The sequence below is a fragment of the Coregonus clupeaformis genome, chromosome 1 (assembly GCF_020615455.1).
Source record: "Coregonus clupeaformis isolate EN_2021a chromosome 1, ASM2061545v1, whole genome shotgun sequence".
Classification (NCBI taxonomy): Eukaryota; Metazoa; Chordata; class Actinopteri; order Salmoniformes; family Salmonidae; genus Coregonus; species Coregonus clupeaformis.
The window spans coordinates 42,639,422-42,661,855 of NC_059192.1; the positions used below are offsets into that span (position 1 = coordinate 42,639,422).

The 22,434-nt window shown below is 42.0% G+C and overlaps 1 protein-coding gene and 1 long non-coding RNA gene across 4 annotated transcripts; one reads left to right on the forward strand and one right to left on the reverse strand.

The window, feature by feature from the left end:
- Positions 1-5,087: 5,087 nt before the first annotated feature.
- Positions 5,088-22,410, reverse strand: LOC121569016. Of its 2 annotated transcripts, none has more exons than XR_006001323.2 (6): positions 22,078-22,410; positions 7,220-7,382; positions 7,015-7,116; positions 6,821-6,886; positions 5,276-5,352; positions 5,088-5,177 (listed from the first exon to the last, which is right to left on the reverse strand). It is a non-coding gene; the product is annotated as an uncharacterized LOC121569016 (long non-coding RNA). The 2 variants fall into 2 exon arrangements; XR_006001322.2 differs by lacking the exon at positions 22,078-22,410 and adding an exon at positions 16,710-16,881.
- On the forward strand, positions 12,661-15,996 carry LOC121569001 (serum amyloid P-component-like). 2 transcript variants are annotated; one of them, XM_041879579.1, is made up of 4 exons: positions 12,661-12,715; positions 14,601-14,658; positions 15,078-15,180; positions 15,429-15,996. In XM_041879579.1, exons 1-4 carry the CDS (start codon positions 12,704-12,706, stop codon positions 15,946-15,948), a joined length of 693 nt encoding a protein of 230 aa, XP_041735513.1. In that variant the 5' UTR covers positions 12,661-12,703; the 3' UTR covers positions 15,949-15,996. The 2 variants fall into 2 exon arrangements, with proteins under 2 accessions (XP_041735513.1, XP_041735522.1); XM_041879588.1 differs by lacking the exon at positions 12,661-12,715 and adding an exon at positions 13,328-13,474.
- Positions 22,411-22,434: the final 24 nt, after the last annotated feature.

The window sequence follows — 22,434 nt, forward strand, 5'->3', positions numbered from 1 at the left end:
ATGGGGACATATAATACTTGTGTTAGAGGGTTCTTTTCACATGGCACATATACAATTCAGTAGTCTACCTACAGTGTAGGCCTTTATGAATAAGGAATTTGATTTGGTATGTGTTTTCATGTTTTATGACCACAGCAATGCAGCGTTGGGATCCACTGTGCTTCAATGTACAGTGGGGAAAAAAAGTATTTAGTCAGCCACCAATTGTGCAAGTTCTCCCACTTAAAAAGACGAGAGAGGCCTTTAATTTTCATCATAGGTACACGTCAACTATGACAGACAAAATAAGAAGAAAAAAATCCAGAAAATCACATTGTAGGATTTTTTATGAATTTATTTGCAAATTATGGTGGAAAATAAGTATTTGGTCAATAACAAAAGTTTCTCAATACTTTGTTATATACCCTTTGTTGGCAATGACACAGGTCAAACGTTTTCTGTAAGTCTTCACAAGGTTTTCACACACTATTTTGGGCCATTCCTCCATGCAGATCTCCTCTAGAGCAGTGATGTTTTGGGGCTGTCGCTGGGCAACACGAACTTTCAACTCCCTCAAAGATTTTCTATGGGGTTGAGATCTGGAGACCTGGCTAGGCCACTCCAGGACCTTGAAATGCTTCTTACGAAGCCACTCCTTCGTTGCCCGGGCAGTGTGTTTGGGATCATTGTCATGCTGAAAGACCCAGCCACGTTTCATCTTCAATGCCCTTGCTGATGGAAGGAGGTTTTCACTCAAAATCTCACGATACATGGCCCCATTCATTCTTTCCTTTACACGGATCAGTCGTCCTGGTCCCTTTGCAGAAAAACAGCCCCAAAGCATGATGTTTACACCCCCATGCTTCACAGTAGGTATGGTGTTCTTTGGATGCAACTCAGCATTCTTTGTCCTCCAAACACGACGAAGTTGAGTTTTTACCAAAAAGTTCTATTTTGGTTTCATCTGACCATATGACATTCTCCCAATCCTCTTCTGGATCATCCAAATGCACTCTAGCAAACTTCAGACGGGCCTGGACATGTACTGGCTTAAGCAGGGGACACGTCTGGAACTGCAGGATTTGAGTCCCTGGCGGCGTAGTGTGTTACTGATGGTAGGCTTTGTTACTTTGGTCCCAGCTCTCTGCAGGTCATTCACTAGGTCCCCCTGTGTGGTTCTGGGATTTTTGCTCACCGTTCTTGTGATAATTTTGACCCCACGGGTGAGATCTTGCGTGGAGCCCCAGATCGAGGGAGATTATCAGTGGACTTGTATGTCTTCCATTTCCTAATAATTGCTCCCACAGTTGATTTCTTCAAACCAAGCTGCTCACCTATTGCAGATTCAGTCTTCCCAGCCTGGTGCAGGTCTACAATTTTGTTTCTGGTGTCCTTTGACAGCTCTTTGGTCTTAGCCATAGTGGAGTTTGGAGTGTGACTGTTTGAGGTTGTGGACAGGTGTCTTTTATACTGATAACAAGTTCAAACAGGTGCTATTAATACAGGTAATGAGTGGAGGACAGAGGAGCCTCTTAAAGAAGAAGTTAAAGGTCTGTGAGAGCCAGAAATCGTGCTTGTTTGTAGGTGACCAAATACTTATTTTCCACCATAATTTGCAAATAAATTCATTAAAAATCATACAGTGTGAATTTCTGGATTTTTTTTTCTTAATTTGTCTGTCATAGTTGACGTGTACCTATGATGAAAATTACAGGCCTCTCTCATCTTTTTAAGTGGGAGAACTTGCACAATTGGTGGCTGACTAAATACTTTTTTTCCCCACTGTACAATGGCATGCACTGAGTGTACAAAATATTAGGAACACCTGCTCGTTCCATGCCAGACTGACTAGGTGAATCCAGGTGAAAGCTATGATCCCTTATTGATGTCACTTGTTAAATCCACTTCAATCAGTGTAGATGAAGGGGAGGAGACAGGTTAAAGAAGGATTTTCAATCCTTGAGACATGGATTGTGTATGTGCCATTCAGAGGGTGAATGCGCAAGACAAAAGATTTAAGTGCCTTTGAACGTGGTATGGTAGTAGGTGCCAGGCGCACCGGTTTGAGTGTGTCAAGAACAGCAATGCTGCTGGGTTTTTCACACAACAGTTTCCTGAGTGCATCAACAATGGTCCACCACCCAAAGGACATCCAGCCAACTTGACACAACTGTGGGAAGCATCCCTGTGAAACACTTTCGACACCTTGTAGAGTCCATGCCCCGACGAATTGAGGCTGTGCTGAAGGCAAAAGGGGGGGCAACTCAATATTAGGAAGGTGTGCTTATTGTTTTGTACAGTCAGTGTAAGTTTAGTATCACCTTTGAACAGATCAATCCGACTTTTCAAACCTGCTGGAGGCGTGGTAAACACAGTGGTGGAAAAAGTACCCAATTGTCATACTTGAGTAAAAGTAAAGATACCTTAATAGAAAATGACCCAAGTCAAAGTGAAAGTCATCCGGTAAAATACTACTTGAGTAAAAGTCTAAAAGTATTTGGTTTTAAATATACTTAAGTAACAAAAGTTAATGTAATTGCTAAAATGTACTTAAGTTTCAAGACAGTAGAGATGGCCAGGGATGTTCTCTTGATAAGTGCATGAATTGGACCATTTTCCTGTCCTGCTAAGCATTCAAAAATGTAACTAGTACTTTTGGATGTCAGGGAAAATGAATGGAGTAAAAATTACATTTAGGGATGTAGTGAAGTAAAAGTAAAAATTGTCAAAAATATTAATAGTAAAGTACAGATACCGCAAAAAACTACTTAAGTAAAAATGCTTTAAAGTACTACTTAAGTACTTTACACCACTGGGTAAACACTACCCCCGTCTCTACTAGGGACATGCTTGAGGTGGTCTCCCACAGCTCTGCGTATGTCATATTCTGTGGCCTTGCCGTTCCATTTCTTGACTGCGCCTGCAACACAGAAACAAACATTTAGTTATATTATACTGAACAAAAATATAAATGCAACATTTCAAAGATTTTACTGAGTTACAGATCATATAAGGAAATCAGTCAATTGAAATCAGTTAATTATGCCCTAATCCATGGGTTTTACATGACTGGGAATACAGATATGCATCTGTTGGTCACAAATACCATTAAAAAAAGGTAGGGGCGTGGATCAGAAAACCAGTAAGTAGCTGTCGTACACATTGATTCAGAGCATCCCAAACATGCTCAATTGGTGACATGTCTGGTGAGTATGCAGGCCATGGAAGAACTGAGAGATATTAAGGAATTGTGTACAGATCCTTGCGACATGGGGCAGTACATTATCATGCTGAAACATGAGGTGATGGCGGCGGATGAATGGTACGACAATGGGCCTCAGGATCTCGTCACGGTATCTCTGTGCATTCAAATTGCCATCGATAAAATGTAAATGTGTTAATTGTCCGTAGCTTATACCTGCCTATACCATAACACCACCGCCACCATGGGGCACTCTGTTCACAACGTTGACATCAGCAAACCGCTCGCGCACACAACGCCATACACGTGGTATGCGGTTTTAAGGCCGGTTAGACGCACTGCCAAATTCTCTAAAACAACGTTGGTAGAGAAATGAACATTCAATTCTCTGGCAACAGCTCTGGTGGACATTTCTGCAGTCAGCATTTCAATTGCACACTCCCTCAAAACTTGAGATATCTGTGGCGTTGTGTGACAAAACTGCACATTTTAGAGTGGCCTTTTATTGGCCCCAGCACAAGGTGCACCTGTGTAATGATCATGCTGTTTAATCAGCTTTTTGATGCCGTACCTGTCAGGGGGATGGATTATCTTGGCAAAGGAGAAATGCTCACTAACAGGGATGTAAACAAATTTGTGCAGAACATTTTAGAGAAACACGATTTTCGTGCGTATGTAAAATTTCTGGGATCTTTTATTTCAGCTCATGAAACATGGAACCTTACATGTTGCGTTTATATTTTTGTTCAGTGTATATAAAACACTCAAAGTAATGGATATGTAGTATCTATGGCCTCGGTTACACCCGGCACTTAAATGCGACTTCTGTCATCCGATCACTCCAAGCTGCACAAAAGTCACATTGTGCTCGCAATAGGTTCAGATCTGCCAGGACTGGCATTGTGTTCGGAAATTTGATATAGTCTGGATGCAATCAGGCCACCAAATATATGCATAGGCAATGTAAAGAGATGTGGGGAAATGTACATTCTACACAAATTACTTTCATAAAAACAAAGAACAAATGTGTGTGCCTGAGGGGAAATACACTTTCATACAGCCAAAAGGGGCAAGAAATTACATGAATATCGGTGGACAATTTGAACTAATGTAAATTAACATAGATGATGGAACATATTCCCTTTTGCTTATGAGATGAACCGCAATGGTGACAAATATCTAACATCTAAACCATGTGACCTCTCACCTCACTGGTATAGGATTATTTTATGTATCATTATGGCACATGTAGGGAGATGCCAAAGGTAAAATATAATAAACATGTTTGATATTTTATAATTCAGATACATGCTTAAATAAGGAGTATAGACATGTAGTATATGCTGTTTTTTAAATGAATGCACGTGTTCTTTCACAGAGGCTCTCAAACAGTGTGCATTACATTACATTTACATTTTAGTCATTTAGCAGACGCTCTTATCCAGAGCGATTTACAGGAGCAATTAGGGTTAAGTGCCTTGCTCAAGGGCACATTTACGTCATTTAGCAGACGCTCTTAAACAGAGCGACTCACAAATTGGTGCATTCACCCTATAGGCTATACATTAGTTTTTAAGAATGGGCCTAAGCCACGCAGCCAATAGAATGATAGAATGAGAGGCTTCATATAGAAAAAAAAGCATTCATGACATTTTGGAGTGGACATTGTGTAACAGCTGGACGTTGAGAAAGAAGGGTGGGGCAGAACTAAAATAAGTTAGGAATGTATGCATGTTTTTTCATTTGTGTGTGTATATAAGAGATCTCTAAGCCAGAGAGAGACAGTTGTTCCATGGAGCAAGCTCAGGCTTTGTTATGCAATAAAGTCTAATTCTTGAATTCACAAGCTCCGGTGTCTTGAGAGATATTTTTGAGTTGATTATCTATTAGTCAAATATTTCTACAACACTGGCTGTAGTAGTGTTCTTCCTAACCAGTCCCTCAACAGCTCTCTGATTGAGCGCCACCCTCACTGGGTCTTCAGAGGAGAGGAAGGCTGGGGAGAGATGGAAGGATGAATCAATCAATCATTCAACAAGTCAGTAAAATAAAGAGATCTCCCACCCATGAAGAGACCTATATACTGTATCTTACCCTCAAGAGGTCTCGGAGGTAGCGAGGCGGGGCGGCTTGGCTCATCTCCTGGTCAGTAGGGGGTGAGCGAATCATCACTGGCTCATAAACACACGGGACAGGGACATAGAGCCTAGTTAATACATCACTACTATAGAGAGAAATAGAAATGGCGTCTTTTTGTAGGCACAGTCAATCACACACAATCAACAACAATGTCATAAATACACATACAGTGCCTTGCAAAAGTATTAATTCCCCTTGGCGTTTTTCCTATTTTGTTGCATTACAACCTGTAATTTAAATGGTGCGCAATCTAAGTGTCACATGATCTGTCAAATGATCTCAGTATATATACACCTGTTCTGAAAGGCCCCAGAGTCTGCAACACCACTAAGCAAGGGGCACCACCAAGCAAGCGGCACCATGAAGACCAAGAAGCTCTCCAAACAGGTCAGGGACAAAGTTGTGGAGAAGTACAGATCAGGGTTGGGTCATAAAAAAATATCCCTTGGAGCACCATTAAATCCATTATAAAAAAAATTGAAAGAATATGGCACTAAAACAAACCTGCCAAAAGAGGGCCGCCCACCAAAACTCACAGACCAGGCAAGGAGGGCATTAATCAGAGGCAACAAAGAGACCAAAGATAACCCTGAAGGAGCTGCAAAGCTCTACAGCGGAGATTGGAGTATCTGCCCATAGGACCACTTTAAGCCATACACACCACAGAGCTGGGCTTTACGGAAGAATGGCCAGAAAAAAGCCATTGCAAATTGAGCTTTTTGGCCAACAAGGAAAACGCTATATCTGGTGCAAAACAAACACCTCTCATCACCCCGAGAACGTGGTGGTGACAGCATCATGCTGTGGGGATGTTTTTCATTGGCAGGGACTGGGAAACTGGTCAGAATTGAAGGAATGATGGATGGCGCTAAATACAGGGAAATTCTTGAGGGATACCTGTTTCAGTCTTCTAGAGATTTGAGACTGGTACGGAGGTTCACCTTCCAGCAGGACAATGACCCTAAGCACACTGCTAAAGCAACACTCGAGTGATTTAAGGGGAAACATTTAAATGTCTTGGAATGGCCTAGTCAAAGCCCAGACCTCAATCCAATTGAGAATCTGTGGTATGACTTAAAGATTGCTGTACACCAGCGGAACCCATGCAACTTGAAGGAGTTGGAGCAGTTTTGCCTTGAAGAATGGGCAAAAATCCCTGTGGCTAGATGTGCCAAGCTTATAGAGACCTACCCCAAGAGACTTGCAGCTGTAATTGCTGCAAAAGGTGGTTCTACAAAGTATTGACTTTGGGGGGGGTGAATAGTCATTCACGCTCACGTTTTCAGTTTTTCTTCAATTTCTTGTTTGTTTCACTAGAAAAAATATTTTGCATCTTCAAAGTGGTAGACATGTTGTGTAAATCAAATGATTAAACCCCCAAAAAATCCATTTTAATTCAAGGTTGTAAGGCAACAAAATAGGAAAAATGCCAAGGGGGGTGAATACTTTCGCAAGCCACTGTATATCATCACAACACTAAAGACTTCGTTATATACTCACCTGTATAAGTAGTGGCCTCTCCCTGTCCTGAGCCAGGTAGCCCAGAAGAATCCTCAAAACACGAGTCTGGGAATGAAGTTGAAGACTTTAGCTATAACAGAGGCTTTTTCAATTCGAACAATGATAGATTGAATAGACGCATAGTACAGAGTGAATGACTGACTGCCCAGTTCAACATCAGTTCACCGTCTCACCTCATACTTGTATTGGATTAGCAGCAGTTTATGGGTGACGACAAACAGGGCCTTTTTGTTCTTTAACAGCAGGTTCCCCATGATCCTGGACCTCTGTCAGGCCTAGAGGAAAAATAACACTTACATTATGAGAGAAAGAGATGGGACAAAGACGCAGACAGTTTGACACGTTTTTATAACCTCTAGCTATCTCCTCTTCCCTTACCTGTTGACAGCCTGCACCAGCCCAGTGAGCACATTCTCCAGTCAGCACTCAGGGGCGTTCTCCAGCAGCTTCAAGCACACCCAGCCTTGCTTACCACTGTGTCCCTGAACACAAGCCTTCCCCAGTGCATGGGCCACAAACGTCAGGGAGCAGTCTTTTCCATCTGGTAACAACACAGTGTATTGACAGTGAGTGACACAAAATAACTTATATGTTCGAGGTAGACAGTTAAATTTAAAACAGCCATAAATAGGCCCTTAATCAGAATGTACTATACTGCATTAAATAATTACTATCTTCTGCATGGACATACAAACCTCTGAGCCTCACTGACAGGTCCAGCGCAGTCTAAGGATGTTTATAAAAGCCAATTAAACTGCCAATATTCAAACATGTATAATGGCAAAGTTTAGAGCCTCCTTTAGCTCAGTTGGTAGAGCATGGCGCTTGCAATGCCAGGGTTCTGGGTTCGATTCCCACGGGGGGGCAGTATGAAAATGTATGCCCTCACTAACTGTAAGTCGCTCTGGATAAGAGCGTCTGCTAAATGACTAAAATGTAAATGTAATTATAACCAAATTCAATAGTTTTTCCCCCGATATAAACATGTATCAATCTTGTATCTACATACGTATCGGATCGTCCTGAAAGGGAAAGATATTTAGCGTTTTGGAATGAACATTTAACATAAGCTGTACAGAAACCCAACTGTTACATGACATACCTTGTGTACCAAAAAAACTAAAAGCAAAAATGTACCTTGGCATGGCAAAATATTGTAAAACTGTTCTGTTCATATTATCCTACCATGACAGTTAACAGTTATGCCACTAATATGACAATAACATCACTAGCTAGCTATTACATAAAGCTGTCGCAACAGCATAGCTTTCTTTTCAGCACCATGGAGTGAATCCTTACCACCGCTACACCCGGCTATCAGCGGAGCCTTGTCTGGCAGCGAAACAGTTCATTCAGCCTCATTTACTGCCTTTTTAAAAAACATAGCTGATATGGCTGACTTGCTTAAACAAATGTGGTTTCTACTGACAATTGAGATGTACAAACTATGGCATAAGGGAACGACAAGCGGATCAGAGGCAATCCGTTATTTTGATTAAGACATTAATGAGCGAGCTAGGATGGACGTATTCAATATAACTATTTGTTCAGAACTTTTGAAATGCACAGCGACAGAATTCAGAACATGGGCCGTTCTTAAAGTATTCTTCCTATACACCAAGTCAGAACAGTAGGATAAATAAAGGGGGCATATAAGCAGACAATAAAAACTCCTACAATATTCAATGATTCAATTTCTCTAAAACAGCCTATAGGCTACATGTGCACCACCAAGTCAGAACAGTAGGCTAAGTTATGAGGGGGAAAGGGACCAAATTATTACGGTGAGAGGCACATGGGCAACTAACAGCTTACTACACAACATACACTTAGTATTACATTCTTAGCTACAGCATACATATCTCCCTGGCATATTACATCATTTATGCAGCAGCATACAATACATTTTTGGACAAACCTTGATGTGCTGTGTTCACTTGAACAGGAAGGTGGCACGGCAATCCTTCTTGTGGGCAAATTTTGTTATCAAACTGTCATCAATGTCTGGAATTCTCTGGATTTATAGTGTTTTCAAGACAACTGTGAACTCTGAAAAACAAGGTCGAATCATGACGTCAGTGATCTTCTGGTCAGAGCTCTAGAAAGAAGCCAGAGTTCCCGACCTGGAATTCCGAGTTGGATGACCATTCAAAACTTATTTCCCAGTTGTTTTGAACTCACTGAAGTCTGAGATTTCCCAGTTCCGAGTTTCCAGTTGTTTTGAATGCGGCAGAAGTCATGCTGGATTGACAGCATGGCCAATGTATTCAACCTTTTCTGGCCCATGGTGTGTTTTGCGAGTGAATGTTTATCCTTTTAAGCTTGGAAAAGAGACCCTTAAACCCAGACTTGGACCACACACCCTCTCCACTGAATAGCAGGCTAGTGATTGCTTTGCAAAACTTGCAGTTAGCCACTCATTCCTTCAAAACTACTCATCGTTGAATTTGCGATTTCCAACTTGTTGTGTAATGTTTATGTCCAATGGCAGATGAGCACTGATACGTTTTATCTATAATTTATCTTCATATGTAAAGGATTGAATTCATGATGATGACTGCTAGCTTGCTAGCTAAGATTTTGAAAGTATGATGTTGACATGTTCTGTCCAATCAAAGCTAGTGTAGATATCATGTGATTTGACATAATTGTATCTGTGGCCAATGACCTTGAGCCTTCTTGGATGGGCACTTCTAATGTAACTCTATAGCAGCACCCAAGGGGCTTGAATTTTCGAGCTCTACCCGTAGATTTTGCGATGACGTAGTATCCCCATGAGTGACAGAACACTGAGCCAATCACGGCGCAACTAGAGAACATTACCAACCCCTACGCTCCGTATTTTCCGCTGGCTGCCCCACCACCACAGAAAGCACTGAGCTAGGCTGAAACACCTGCATTTTGGAGCTGCCTTACTCAAGAAAGCAAAAAAGAGACCATGTTTGTATGCGGCTTTATTAACTCAATGATTTTTATATATTTTTTACAATGTTTTCAAACTGATGTGTGACACGTATTAATGCCAAAATAACATGCAAAACAGGCAAAAAAAGCTAAATAATATATATATATATTGTTTTGCTTAACTGGGAAGGTGTTGCTAATGTTTTCTACACTCAGTGTATAATGTTGGGTTTAGGTCTATGTCTATGATTTACTACTACCATAACCAGGTTTCCATCCAACCTTTTTATGCTAGTAAAATACGTCGGATAAAAAATGCTTTTATCCGCAAATATTGATATAATAACCATGATATCTAAGTAAACTTGAAGTCATGCGATGATTCGTCGGGAAAGCATGCAGTTTATTAGGCTACAGATGAAATAAGTTAGGAAGTGCAAGGTGATGCTCCTTTCCAATAAATATCAAGGATCTAATGCTGTGTTCAAAACAACTGGGAACTCTGGAAAAAAAACAAGGTCAAATCACGATGTCAGTGATCTTCAGGTCGGAAAGTCAGAGCCCTAGAAAGATGCCAGAGTTTCCGACTTGGAATTCCGAGTTGGGTGACCGTAAAAAATATTTTTCCCAGTCAGAACTCGTTTTTTTGCAACTTCCCAGTTGTCTTGAACACACTGAAGTCGGAAGTCTGAGATTTCCCAGTTGTTTTGAACGCTGCATTTTTCTGGTGACATGATCATTGATGCTTGGCTGCTGTTTGACAAATAAAAATAATATTTCTCTTTTGTCCATAATAATCTCATTTTGTAGGCTATATGTGTGCTCTAGTCAACAGCGCGCAGATGTAGCCTATATGCTCGCTGTTGGCTAGAGTTTAAAATGTGATGCAAATCAATTGAACTTGTCTTTTTTATTCAGGTACATGGGAATCTAACCGCAAAATGTATTTTTATGTGCACTACGTCATCACGTCCATACAAAAATGTACCACGGTACTACTATGGTACTTTCATTAATACCATGGTACTACTATGGTACTTCACTTACAGTGCATTCAGAAAGTATTCAGACCCCTTCCCTTTTTCCACATTTTGTTACCTTACAGCCTTATTCTAAAATTGATTAAATAAAACATTTTCCTAATCAATCTACACACAATACCCCATAATGACAAAGTGAAAACATTCTTGAGATGTATCTACAACTTGATTGGAGTCCACCTGTGGTAAATTCAATTGATTGGACATGATTTGGAAAGGCACACACCTGTCTATATAAGGTCCCACAGTTGACAGTGCATGTCAGAGCAAAACCCAAGCCATGAGGTCGAAGGAATTGCCCGTAGAGCTCCGAGACAGGATTGTGTCGAGGCACAGATCTGGGGAAGGGTACCAAAAAATGTAGGCAGCATTGAAGGTCCCCAAGAACACAGTGGCCTCCATCATTCTTAAATGGAAGAAGATTGGAACCACCAAGATGCTTCACAGAGCTGGCCACCCAGCCAAACTGAGCAATCGGGGGAGAAGGGCCTTGGTCAGGGAGGTGACCAATAACCTGATGGTCACTCTGACAGAGCTCCAGAGTTCCTCTGTGGAGATGGGAGAACCTTCCAGAAGGACAACCATCTCTACAGCACTCCACCAATCAGGCCTTTATGGTAGAGTTGCCAGATGGAAGCCACTCCTCAGTAAAAGGCACATGACAGCCCGCTTGGAGTTTGCCAAAAGGCACCTAAAGGACTCTCAGACCATGAGAAACAAGATTCTCTGGTCTGATGAAACCAAGATTGAACTCTTTGGCCTGAATGCCAAGCGTCACGTCTGAAGGAAGCCTGGCACCATCCCTACGGTGAAGTATGTTGGTGGCAACATCATGCTGTGGGGATGTTTTTCAGCGGCAGGGACTGGGAGACTAGTCAGGATCGAGTGAAAGATGAACGGAGCAAAGTAAAAAGAGATCCTTGATGAAAACCTGCTCCAGAGTGCTCAGGATCTCAGACTGGGGCGAAGGTTCTACCTTCCAACAGGACAATGACCCTAAGGACACAGCCAAGACAATGCAGGAGTGGCTTCGGGACAAGTCTCTGAATGTCCTTGAGTGGCCCAGCCAGAGCCCGGAATTGAATCCAATCAAACATCTCTGGAGAGACCTGAATTTACTAACGCTCAACACCCGTTGAATATGGCCGGTGTCAGTAAACGTAGGCAAAAAAGCGTAATTCAATTGTTGCCAGCAGCACAGTTACAGTCACCAACGCTCTGGATAACATGAAAACACCCTAACCAGCTCTGCTAGGGTGAGTAAAATGGTCAGAGTGAGATTTTCTCTCATTTGTGTCTGGATGTAGCTAGGAAGCTAGCCAACGTTACCCATTTAGCTTGGGTGCTTCATTGCTGTTGTGAGGTCAGAACGCTCGGATCAACCCTACTCCTCGGCCAGAGCATCCAGTGTGCGCTCTGAACGCTCTTTACGAATGGACAATCTGACAAAGCTCTGAATTTACTAACGCCCAAAGCGCACTCTGAGTGCACTCTGGCACTCCAGATTGAATTTAGGAACACACCCAAAGAGAAACATTGTAACTTGCTGTTTTTAGGGATATGTTGAGATGTACATGATGAAAATGTATCTATGCAATAAGATGACAATTAATACCTTTTTACAAATAGTTATTTTAGTATGTTGGCTATTTAGAATTGTATAAGAGTAGCCAAGTCAGTTGAATGAGAGAGGGCCAACTGAACACGTATTGAAGAGAGAAGCACCAGATAAACTAACTATTTTAAATCTTTAATGTTTCAGACCCACTTCATTCTTCTCACCATACCCTATCCAGGTCCCAAGGTTTAAGAGGGTACACTAAACCACAAGGCCATGTGTGTTGTGTTTTTTCACTGAGCTAAAGGGGTTTTAAGAGGGTACTAAGCCTACGCTTTGCCATTGCAGAGCGAGTAGTCAATGTTGCATTATGTAAGTACCATAAATTACTACGTTTTTACCCGAAAGACGGTGGGACACAGACCATCATAATACATTGTAAACAACTACCATGCTTTCATGTTTCACTACATACTGCTAGTACAAAACCATGTTCTTTTTTTTCCATTGTACTACCATGGTTCATTTTTGTAAGGGCGCACAGCATTTTATCGGCAACAAGTCAATTTGAAAATGCGCATATTGTTTTTATAGATTTTAGAATATTCGCATGAAAATCTGTCATCAATTGGATGGAAACCTAGCTAATGTGTTGTTTTGTATGTGTTTATATAGAATATAATAGAATCCACTACAATATAAATACTTTACTCTTCTCTACTTTATTCTTTGGTCAAAAACTTGATTCATCAGGTTTTTGACCCTAAAGTCAAGGGAAATTGACTCGTTGAATTTGATTGAAAAGAGGAACAGAAAGTCATAAAAATACCACCATACAATTGCAGATACATTAGAATGCTGTGTTAACACTTTCACAACCCCTACTGTCGCATGACTAATGGTCATCAGGTCAGAAAACAATATATTGACCATCATTTTGACTCAAATCACCCTTTTTCTGTGTGGGAGTGCATAACTTGCAAAATGTAATTCCTGGCAGCTAGGGGCGTTTTACATTATAGGCGACTCGCTTGCATAACTAACCTGTTTCACAATGACTGATGATGAGTATTTAAACAAAAAGAGAAGGGATCCCCTAAGCTAAATCAGTTATTTTACAAAACCGGCAAGGTAGGCAACATTATCATAACATTTAGATGATAACATTATTATAACATTAACATATTATTATTAATATAACCACTATAATGTGCAATGTATATGTGTGCATACACTGACTATACAAAACATAACATTAAGAATTGCAAAAATCTCTGAAGCTGGAGACTCTTATCTCCCTCAATAACTTTAAGCATCAGTTGTCAGAGCACCTTACCGATCACTGCACCTGTACACAGCCCATCTGAAATCAGCCCACCCAACTACCTCATCCCTATATTGTTATTTATTTTGCTCTTTTGCACCCCAGTATCTCTATTTGCACATAATCTCTTGCACATCTAGCATTCCAGTGTTAATACTATTGTAATTATTCTGCACTATAGCCTATTTATTGCCTTACCTCCATAACTTGCTACATTTGCACACACTGTATATATATTTTCTGTTTTATTTTTGACCATATGTAACTCTGTGTTGTTTTTATTGCACTGCTTTGCTTTATCTTGGCCAGGTCGCAGTTGTAAATGAGAACCTGTTCTCAACTGGTTTACCTGGTTAAATAAAGGTGAAATAAATAAAATAAAATAAAAGAACACCTGCTCTTTCCATGACAAAGACTGACCATGTGAATCCAGGTGAAATCTATGATCCCTTATTGATGTCACTTGTTAAATCCATTTCAATCCGTGTAGATGAAGGTGGGGGGGACAGGTAAATAATTATTTTTCAGCCTTGAGACAATTGAGACATGGATTGTGTATGTGTGCCATTGAACGGGGTATGGTAGTAGGTGCCAGGTGCACCAGTTTATGTCCAAAACTGCAATGCTGCTGGGTTTTTCACGCTCAACAGTTTCCTGTGTGTATCAAGAATGGTCCACCACCCAAAAGACATCCAGCCAACTTCACACAACTGTGGAAAGCATTGGAGTCAACATGGGCCAGCATCCCTGTGGAATGCTTTTGACACCTTGTAGAGTCCATGTCCCAACGAATTGAGGCACGTCTGAGAACAAGGGAGGGAGGGGGGTGTTCCTAATGTTTGGTATACTCAATGTATTTGTGTAAATGTAATGCAATTTTCTATTTAAAAAAAGAAAACTGTATTTCAATTGGATGACATTTTCTTTCCATAGATGGAGAGACTCTTTCTTGTGCATGTCCTGTTTACAATGTGCTGGGCTGTGCCTCAAGGTGAGATATCTGACCATTTTATTCCTAAATCCAGAGCCTAAAGTTTGTCATGCTACAATAGATATATTAACAATGTATTTTATTTATTAATGTATCCTTTTTCCAAGACAGAAAGTAGGTGCCAAGGTAGCCTAAATATCTTGAGAAAACAGCAATCAGTCTATTTTTAGGTTAGAAAATAATAAACAGTAATTCATGCAATAATTCATGATTAAATTCATTAATTAAAATGTATACAGTATTCTCTCAAAAAGTATTGGTGCTTGACAATAGTGTCTCCACATGGTGAATATGATAATTATTCAGATCTAAATGGCCTACAAGATAAATTTACATCAGAGCATGTATTGTACTGTAAATAATTTGTTCATCATACAGAGGCTACTGGTATTTACCATGTCCTCTCTCTGTCTCATTAGACCTCGCAGGTAAAATGTTCACATTTCCAAAGGAGTCCGACTCTGATCATGTGAGGCTAATGCCAACGGGAGAAAACTATTCTTCTGTGACAGTATGTCTCAGGTAATCAATGTAGTATTCAATACTTCCATATGTGTCTGTATCTAGCATTAGAAAGCTGTGCAATGCATATTGCCAACAATAATATGGTGTGAGCAGCAGTCAAACACCTTTAAAATAATTATTTTCCAGTGGTAATTCTTAGTAAATAAGGGAGTAATAATAGTTTGTTTTTTTTGCATTTGGTTACTTTCAGCCCTAAAATGTAATTCCAAGGCCTAGCTAATGTGTGTATTATGAATTTCCTAAAGGTATTTCACAGATGTCAAGAGGGCGTTTTCCATCTTTTCCATGGCAACTCCGACAAGCCCCAATGACTTTCTGTTGTTCAAAGAGTCCAATGGTGACATGGAGCTAAATGTTAGAAATGTGGCAAGTATATTCACAGGGCTACCAGGGGAGCAGAACATGTGGATGTCTTTGTGTGGGAGCTGGGACTCAGTCACCGGACTTAGTCAGGTTTGGTTAAATGGGAAGCCAAGTGCAAGGAAGATGGGATACTCTGCTGGGAATGTGCTGAATGGAAAACCCATCATAATCCTAGGTCAGGAGCAGGATGCTTATGGTGGAAATTTTGATAAAGGACAAGCATTTATTGGTCACCTCAGTGATGTGCACATGTGGAATTATGTTCTGTCACCTTGTGAAATCCAGCACTTCACAAGCGACTTAAATTTCATCCCTGGAAATGTCCTTAACTGGAGGTCCCTCGAGTACACGATTGATGGGCTTGTGGTTCTAGAAAACAAGCAAACACCCTGCCAACAATGAGCAGTGCCAACCAATCATTCAGCGTTGTTGAGAAATGTTGATTATAATCAAACATCTGAATATGCAAGTGTGTCTATTCACAACTATTCTGCAAATCATAATAAAACATGTTTTTCTAATCAAATCAAGAAAAACATTATATTATTTTCTAAAGCAATATCCTCCAATGAATATAATAAAATTACACTCTTTATAGTAAATTGTGTTGATTGTATATTTCAGTACAGGCTCATTGAAAGGCAAGTCCCCAGTCTGGGGACAGAGGAGATGGCAACATGGTTGGGAACAGTGTGATTGATTTTTAAGTTGGCACCCGGGTTAAAGGTCGAATTCAGACGTTTTTATCTCAATATCAAATCATTTCTGGGTAACAATTAAGTACCTTACTGTGATTGTTTTCAATTAAAATGGTCAAAAATAAACAAAAATAGCTTCTTAGCAAAGGGCCAACATATAGGGTAGAATTAGAGTATTCCAGTGATTGGTGGACCAGGTACACACCACAGGTCACCTAAAAACAAATGTTCTTGTTTTCCATGTACTCTGGCTACCTCTGATTTAAGGTCAATGACACGGACCGTTGCAAATGCAGTCCACCCAGTAGTAAGTCAGATGGTGTGTCATGGGATAGGGACTATCTAAAAACGCTACACACCCTGGAACATATTGTCACACACTGAAATTAAACAAAAACTTCCCCCTCTCTCTCAATCTCTCTCTCTGTCCACACATACACACTGCAGCGGTTGTTTTACACTGACCTTCCCCTTGCGATAGGCAGAGAGAGACAGAAGAGGCTCCTTGGTCTTGGCTCCTGTGCTCTGATCAACCCCGATCATCTGGCATCTGCCACGCCAACCTGCCACCTTCACGTCACCGACCTGCCACCATCACGTTCTCACCAATTGTGCAAGTTCTCCCACTTAAAAAGATGAGAGAGGCCTGTAATTTTCATCATAGATACACGTCAACTATGACAGACAAACTGAGAAGAAAAAAATCCAGAAAATCACATTGTAGGATTTTTAATGAATTTATTTGCAAATTATGGTGGAAAATAAGTATTTGGTCACCTACAAACAAGCAAGATTTCTGGCTCTCACAGACCTGTAACTTCTTCTTTAAGAGGCTCCTCTGTCCTCCACTCGTTACCTGTATTAATGGCACCTGTTTGAACTTGTTATCAGTATAAAAGACACCTGTCCACAACCTCAAACAGTCACACTCCAAACTCCACTATGGCCAAGACCAAAGAGCTGTCCAAAGGACACCAGAAACAAAATTGTAGACCTGCACCAGGCTGGGAAGACTGAATCTGCAATAGGTAAGCAGCTTGGTTTGAAGAAATCAACTGTGGGAGCAATTATTAGGAAATGGAAGACATACAAGACCACTGATAATCTCCCTCGATCTGGGGCGCCACGCAAGATCTTACCCCGTGGGGTCAAAATGATCACAAGAGCGGTGAGCAAAAATCCCAGAACCACACGGGGGGACCTAGTGAATAACCTGCAGAGAGCTGGGACCAAAGTCTACCATCAGTAACACACTACGCCGCCAGGGACTCAAATCCTGCAGTGCAAGACGTGTCCCCCTGCTTAAGCCAGTACATGTCCAGGCCCGTCTGAAGTTTGCTAGAGTGCATTTGGATGACCCAGAAGAGGATTGGGAGAATGTCATATGGTCAGATGAAACCAAAATAGAACTTTTTGGTAAAAACTCAACTCGTCGTGTTTGGAGGACAAAGAATGCTGAGTTGCATCCAAAGAACACCATACCTACTGTGAAGCATGGGGGTGGAAACATCATGCTTTGGGGCTGTTTTTCTGCAAAGGGACCAGGACGACTAATCCGTGTAAAGGAAAGAATGAATGGGGCCATGTATCGTGAGATTTTGAGTGAAAACCTCCTTCCATCAGCAAGGGCATTGAAGATGAAACGTGGCTGGGTCTTTCAGCATGACAATGATCCCAAACACACCGCCCGGGCAACAAAGGAGTGGCTTCGTAAGAAGCATTTCAAGGTCCTGGAGTGGCCTAGCCAGTCTCCAGATCTCAACCCCCATAGAAAATCTTTGGAGGGAGTTGAAAGTCCGTGTTGCCCAGCGACAGCCCCAAAACATCACTGCTCTAGAGGAGATCTGCATGGAGGAATGGGCCAAAATACCAGCAACAGTGTGTGAAAACCTTGTGAAGACTTACAGAAAACGTTTGACCTGTGTCATTGCCAACAAAGGGTATATAACAAAGTATTGAGAAACTTTTGTTATTGACCAAATACTTATTTTCCACCATAATTTGCAAATAAATTCATTAAAAATCCTACAATGTGATTTTCATTTTGTCTGTCATAGTTGACGTGTACCTATGATGAAAATTACAGGCCTCTCTCATCTTTTTAAGTGGGAGAACTTGCACAATTGGTGGCTGACTAAATTCTTTTTTTCCCACTGTAGGTCTAGAAGGATGAGAGCAGAGGAGAGAGAGTTAGCTTTAGCAGTGCGGAGAGCCTCCGTGACACAGAGAAGAGCAGTGTCAGTTGAATGACCAGTCTTGAAACCTGACTGGTTTGGAACAAGAAGGTCATTCTGAGAGAGATAGCAAGAGAGTTGGCTAAAGACGGCACACTCAAGAGTTTTGGAGAGAAAAGAAAGAAGGGATACTGGTCCGTAGTTGTTGACATCGGAGGGATCGAGTGTAGGTTTTTTGAGAAGGGGTGCAACTCTCGCTCTCTTGAAGACGGAAGGGACATAGCCAGTGGTCAAGGATGAGGTGAGGTAAGGGAGAAGGTCTCCGGAAATGGTCTGGAGAAGAGAGGAGGGGATAGGGTCAAGCGGGCAGGTTGTTGGGCGGCCGGCCGTCACAAGTCGCAAGATTTCATCTGGAGAGAGAGGGGAGAAAGAAGTCAAAGCATAGGGTAGGGCAGTGTGAGCAGGACCAGCGGTGTCATTTGACTTAATAAATGAGGATTGGATGTCGTCAACCTTCTTTTCAATATGGTTGACGAAGTCATCCACAGAGAGGGAGGAGGGAGGGGGAGGAGGATTCAGCAGGGAGGAGAAGGTGGCAAAGAGCTTCCTAGGGTTAGAGGCAGAGGCTTGAAATTTAGAGTGATAGAAAGTGGCTTTAGCAGCAGAAACAGAGGAAGAAAGTGTAGAGAGGAGGGAGTGAAAAGATGACAGGTCGGCAGGGAGTCTAGTTTTCCTCCATTTCCGCTCGGCTGCCCGGAGCCCTGTTCTGTGAGCTCGCAATGAGTCGTCAAGCCACGGAGCAGGAGTGGACGACCGAGCCGGCCGGGAGGATAGGGGACATAGAGAGTCAAAGGATGCAGAAAGGGAGGAGAGGAGGGTTGAGGAGGCAGAATCAGGAGATTGGAGGGAGAAGGATTGAGCAGAGGGAAGAGATGATAGGATGGAAGAGGAGAGAGTAGCGGGAGAGAGAGAGCGAAGGTCGCGACGGCACATTACCATCTGAGTAGGGGCAGAGTGAGTAGTGTTGGAGGAGAGCGAGAGAGAAAAGGATACAAAGTAGTGGTCGGAGACTTGGAGGGGAGTTGCAGTGAGATTAGTAGAAGAACAGCATCTAGTAAAGATGAGGTCAAGCGTATTGCCTGCCTTGTGAGTAGGGGGGAGACGGTGAGAGGGGTGAGGTCAAAAGAGGAGAGGAGTGGAAAGAAGGAGGCAGAGAGAAATGAGTCAAAGGTAGACGTAGGGGAGGTTAAAGTCACCCAGAACTGTGAGGGGTGAGCCATCCTCAGGAAAGGAACTTATCAAGGCGTCAAGCTCATTGATGAACTCTCCAAGGGAACCTGGAGGGCGATAAATGATAAGGATGTTAAGCTTGAATGGGCTAGTGACTGTGACAGCATGGAATTCAAATGAGGAGATAGACAGATGGGTCAGGGGAGAAAGAGAGAATGTCCACTTGGGAGAGATGAGGATTCCTGTGCCACCACCCCGCTGACCAGATGCTCTCGGGGTATGCGAGAACACATGGTCAGACGAGGAGAGAGCAGTAGGAGTAGCAGTGTTTTCTGTGGTAATCCATGTTTCCGTCAGCACCAAGAAGTCGAGGGACTGGAGGGTAGCATAGGCTGAGATGAACTCTGCCTTGTTGGCCGCAGAACGGCAGTTCCAGAGGCTGCCGGAGACCTGAAACTCCACGTGGGTCGTGCGTGCAGGGACCACCAGGTTAGAGAGGCAGCAGCCACACGGTGTGAGGCGTTTGTATGGCTTGTGCGGAGAGGAGAGAACAGGGATAGACAGACACATAGTTGATAGGCTACAGAAAAGGCTACACTAATGCAAAGGAGATCGGAATGAAATTAACTAAACATCTGGGGAAGCGAGGCCTCCCTCACTAACCTTTCACTGAAACACTCAAATACAACTCTTCCAACTTCCACTTTAGAAATTATAATTGCTGTAATCTACAGTAGTTCAATGTTTCCAGAAATAGACTAACTTAGTTTATTCAGCTAGCTAACTTGGTACAGTATTCTTCTGTGAAAACCTCCCAGGGCACCGTATCCTATGACGCCATAGCTAACTAGCATGCTAGCATCCAATAACACACAGTTTAGCACCAATACTTACAACAAACTACCAATGGATCATTCATGTCCGTGTCTAGTTCCTTTCATAATGCAGAAGTAATTAAACGTTGGCTAGCTAGCACAAAGTCAGTCATGCTAGCTACACAAGTGGACTACACATCTCGAATGTTCAGAAAGTGAAGCTTACGTTGCAAAATTCTCATTGACTAAAATGATACAGTACTGCTAGCTGGTAATGTTGCTAGCTAGCAGTGGCTGTGGTGTTGACTGTTTGAAAATGTAGCTGGCTAGCTAACCTCGATATTTTCTCTATACTACACCTTTGTCTTTGATACCAAGACAAATATGTAGCTAGCTAACTTTACACTAATCAAATCGTTCCGTTGAAATGTATTTAGTTGCTACAGTACTGCTAGCTGGTATAGTTGGCCAGATAGCAGTGGCTGCGGTGTTGCTACCCGCTAGCTAGCTAGCTTTAATGGTCCAGGTAGTGGGTTAGCTAGCTAGCCTCGTGCTTCACCGGGCTCCGTCGAATACACTACAATACTTACCTACAATAACTACCTACAATAACTACCTACAATCTAAATGCATGGTTTAAGCTTTACTCAACACATATAAAGAAGAAGCCAAGCTTACCTCCCCGCTTAGAGGAACACAACCTCACCCCATCGCTCCTCACACCACTATCAGATGTAAGTGCGAGGTCCTCTCTTACAAAGAATTGAAAACGTTTATGAACAAAAATGGACACTCCCCCTCCCACTCTTGATGTTCTACAGTGGTGAACAGCATTATAAGGAGACATGTCATAAAGCGTGATTGTCTCTTCGGTCAACCATGTTTCTGAAAGAGTAACGATGGAACATTCATGACTGAGAGAAGACAGATAATGAACAAGGTGGTCATGATTTTTAGGAACACAGTGAACTTTCTAATGAAAGGTAGAAAATAAGCTTGTCTTGGAATTAGAAACACTGCTATACAGGTTGTTAAATAGCTTAACATTATAGTAATAACAGGTGATAGACTCATCTCAGGTAAATTTCAGGAAATCTGAATCTGGATCAAAACAATGATATTTATCGTTCGCTTCATTAATATCTAATGGGTTAAAGACCATGTTATCAGGGTTGATATCCTGCCCAACTAAGAGAGATACACAGTCGCAATCATCCAGAGAGTGGAACGGAAACATACAAGTGCATTCCTCACATGTCCAATACAACCATACCTTTCTGTTAGTTTTATCAATAGGCGTGCACTTCTTATGGAATGCACATTGACACCGTCCACATAACACCACTGAAGACTTCAGAGGGTTATGACATTTAGAGCAATGTGTGTTTTTGGTCATGAGGTGAAACACATGGACAAAGTAGAGTAAATATGTGTGTGTGTGTGTGTGTGTGTGTGTGTGTGTGTGTCAAATCAGTGGACTATAACTGAGTCACTTGCCATAGGCCTACGAGACGGGGGGTGAACAACCAGCTGATCATACTTCAGGTATGCCATGTTGCCTTTCTTTCGTTCTTCAATTAGTCGTGGCAGCAGTTCCTTTCTTTTGAGGCTTACCTTTTCGGAGAAGTCTTCATTGATGAAGATGCTGGTTCCCTTCAGGCTCTTGGCTCTCCTGAGAATCTCCCTGAGTAATTTCACCACTATAGATCTGGGCCGTCCATCGGAGAAGAAAGTGCCATTCCTATGTGCCCTCTCCATCTCAATGAGTTTAGGGTCCAGTTTGAGTTGATCTGCCAGGTGTTTCTTGGCCTTGACTTCTGTGTCATGTCAAGTTTCAGTCTTTACGTACTCAATTCGATCAATTAAAATGTTATTGCGCCCCGATTGGTTTTCTGTCCTGGCACTCCAATGGTGGAACCAGCTTCCCCCTGAAGCTAGGACAGCAGAGTCCCTGTCCATCTTCCGAAAGCA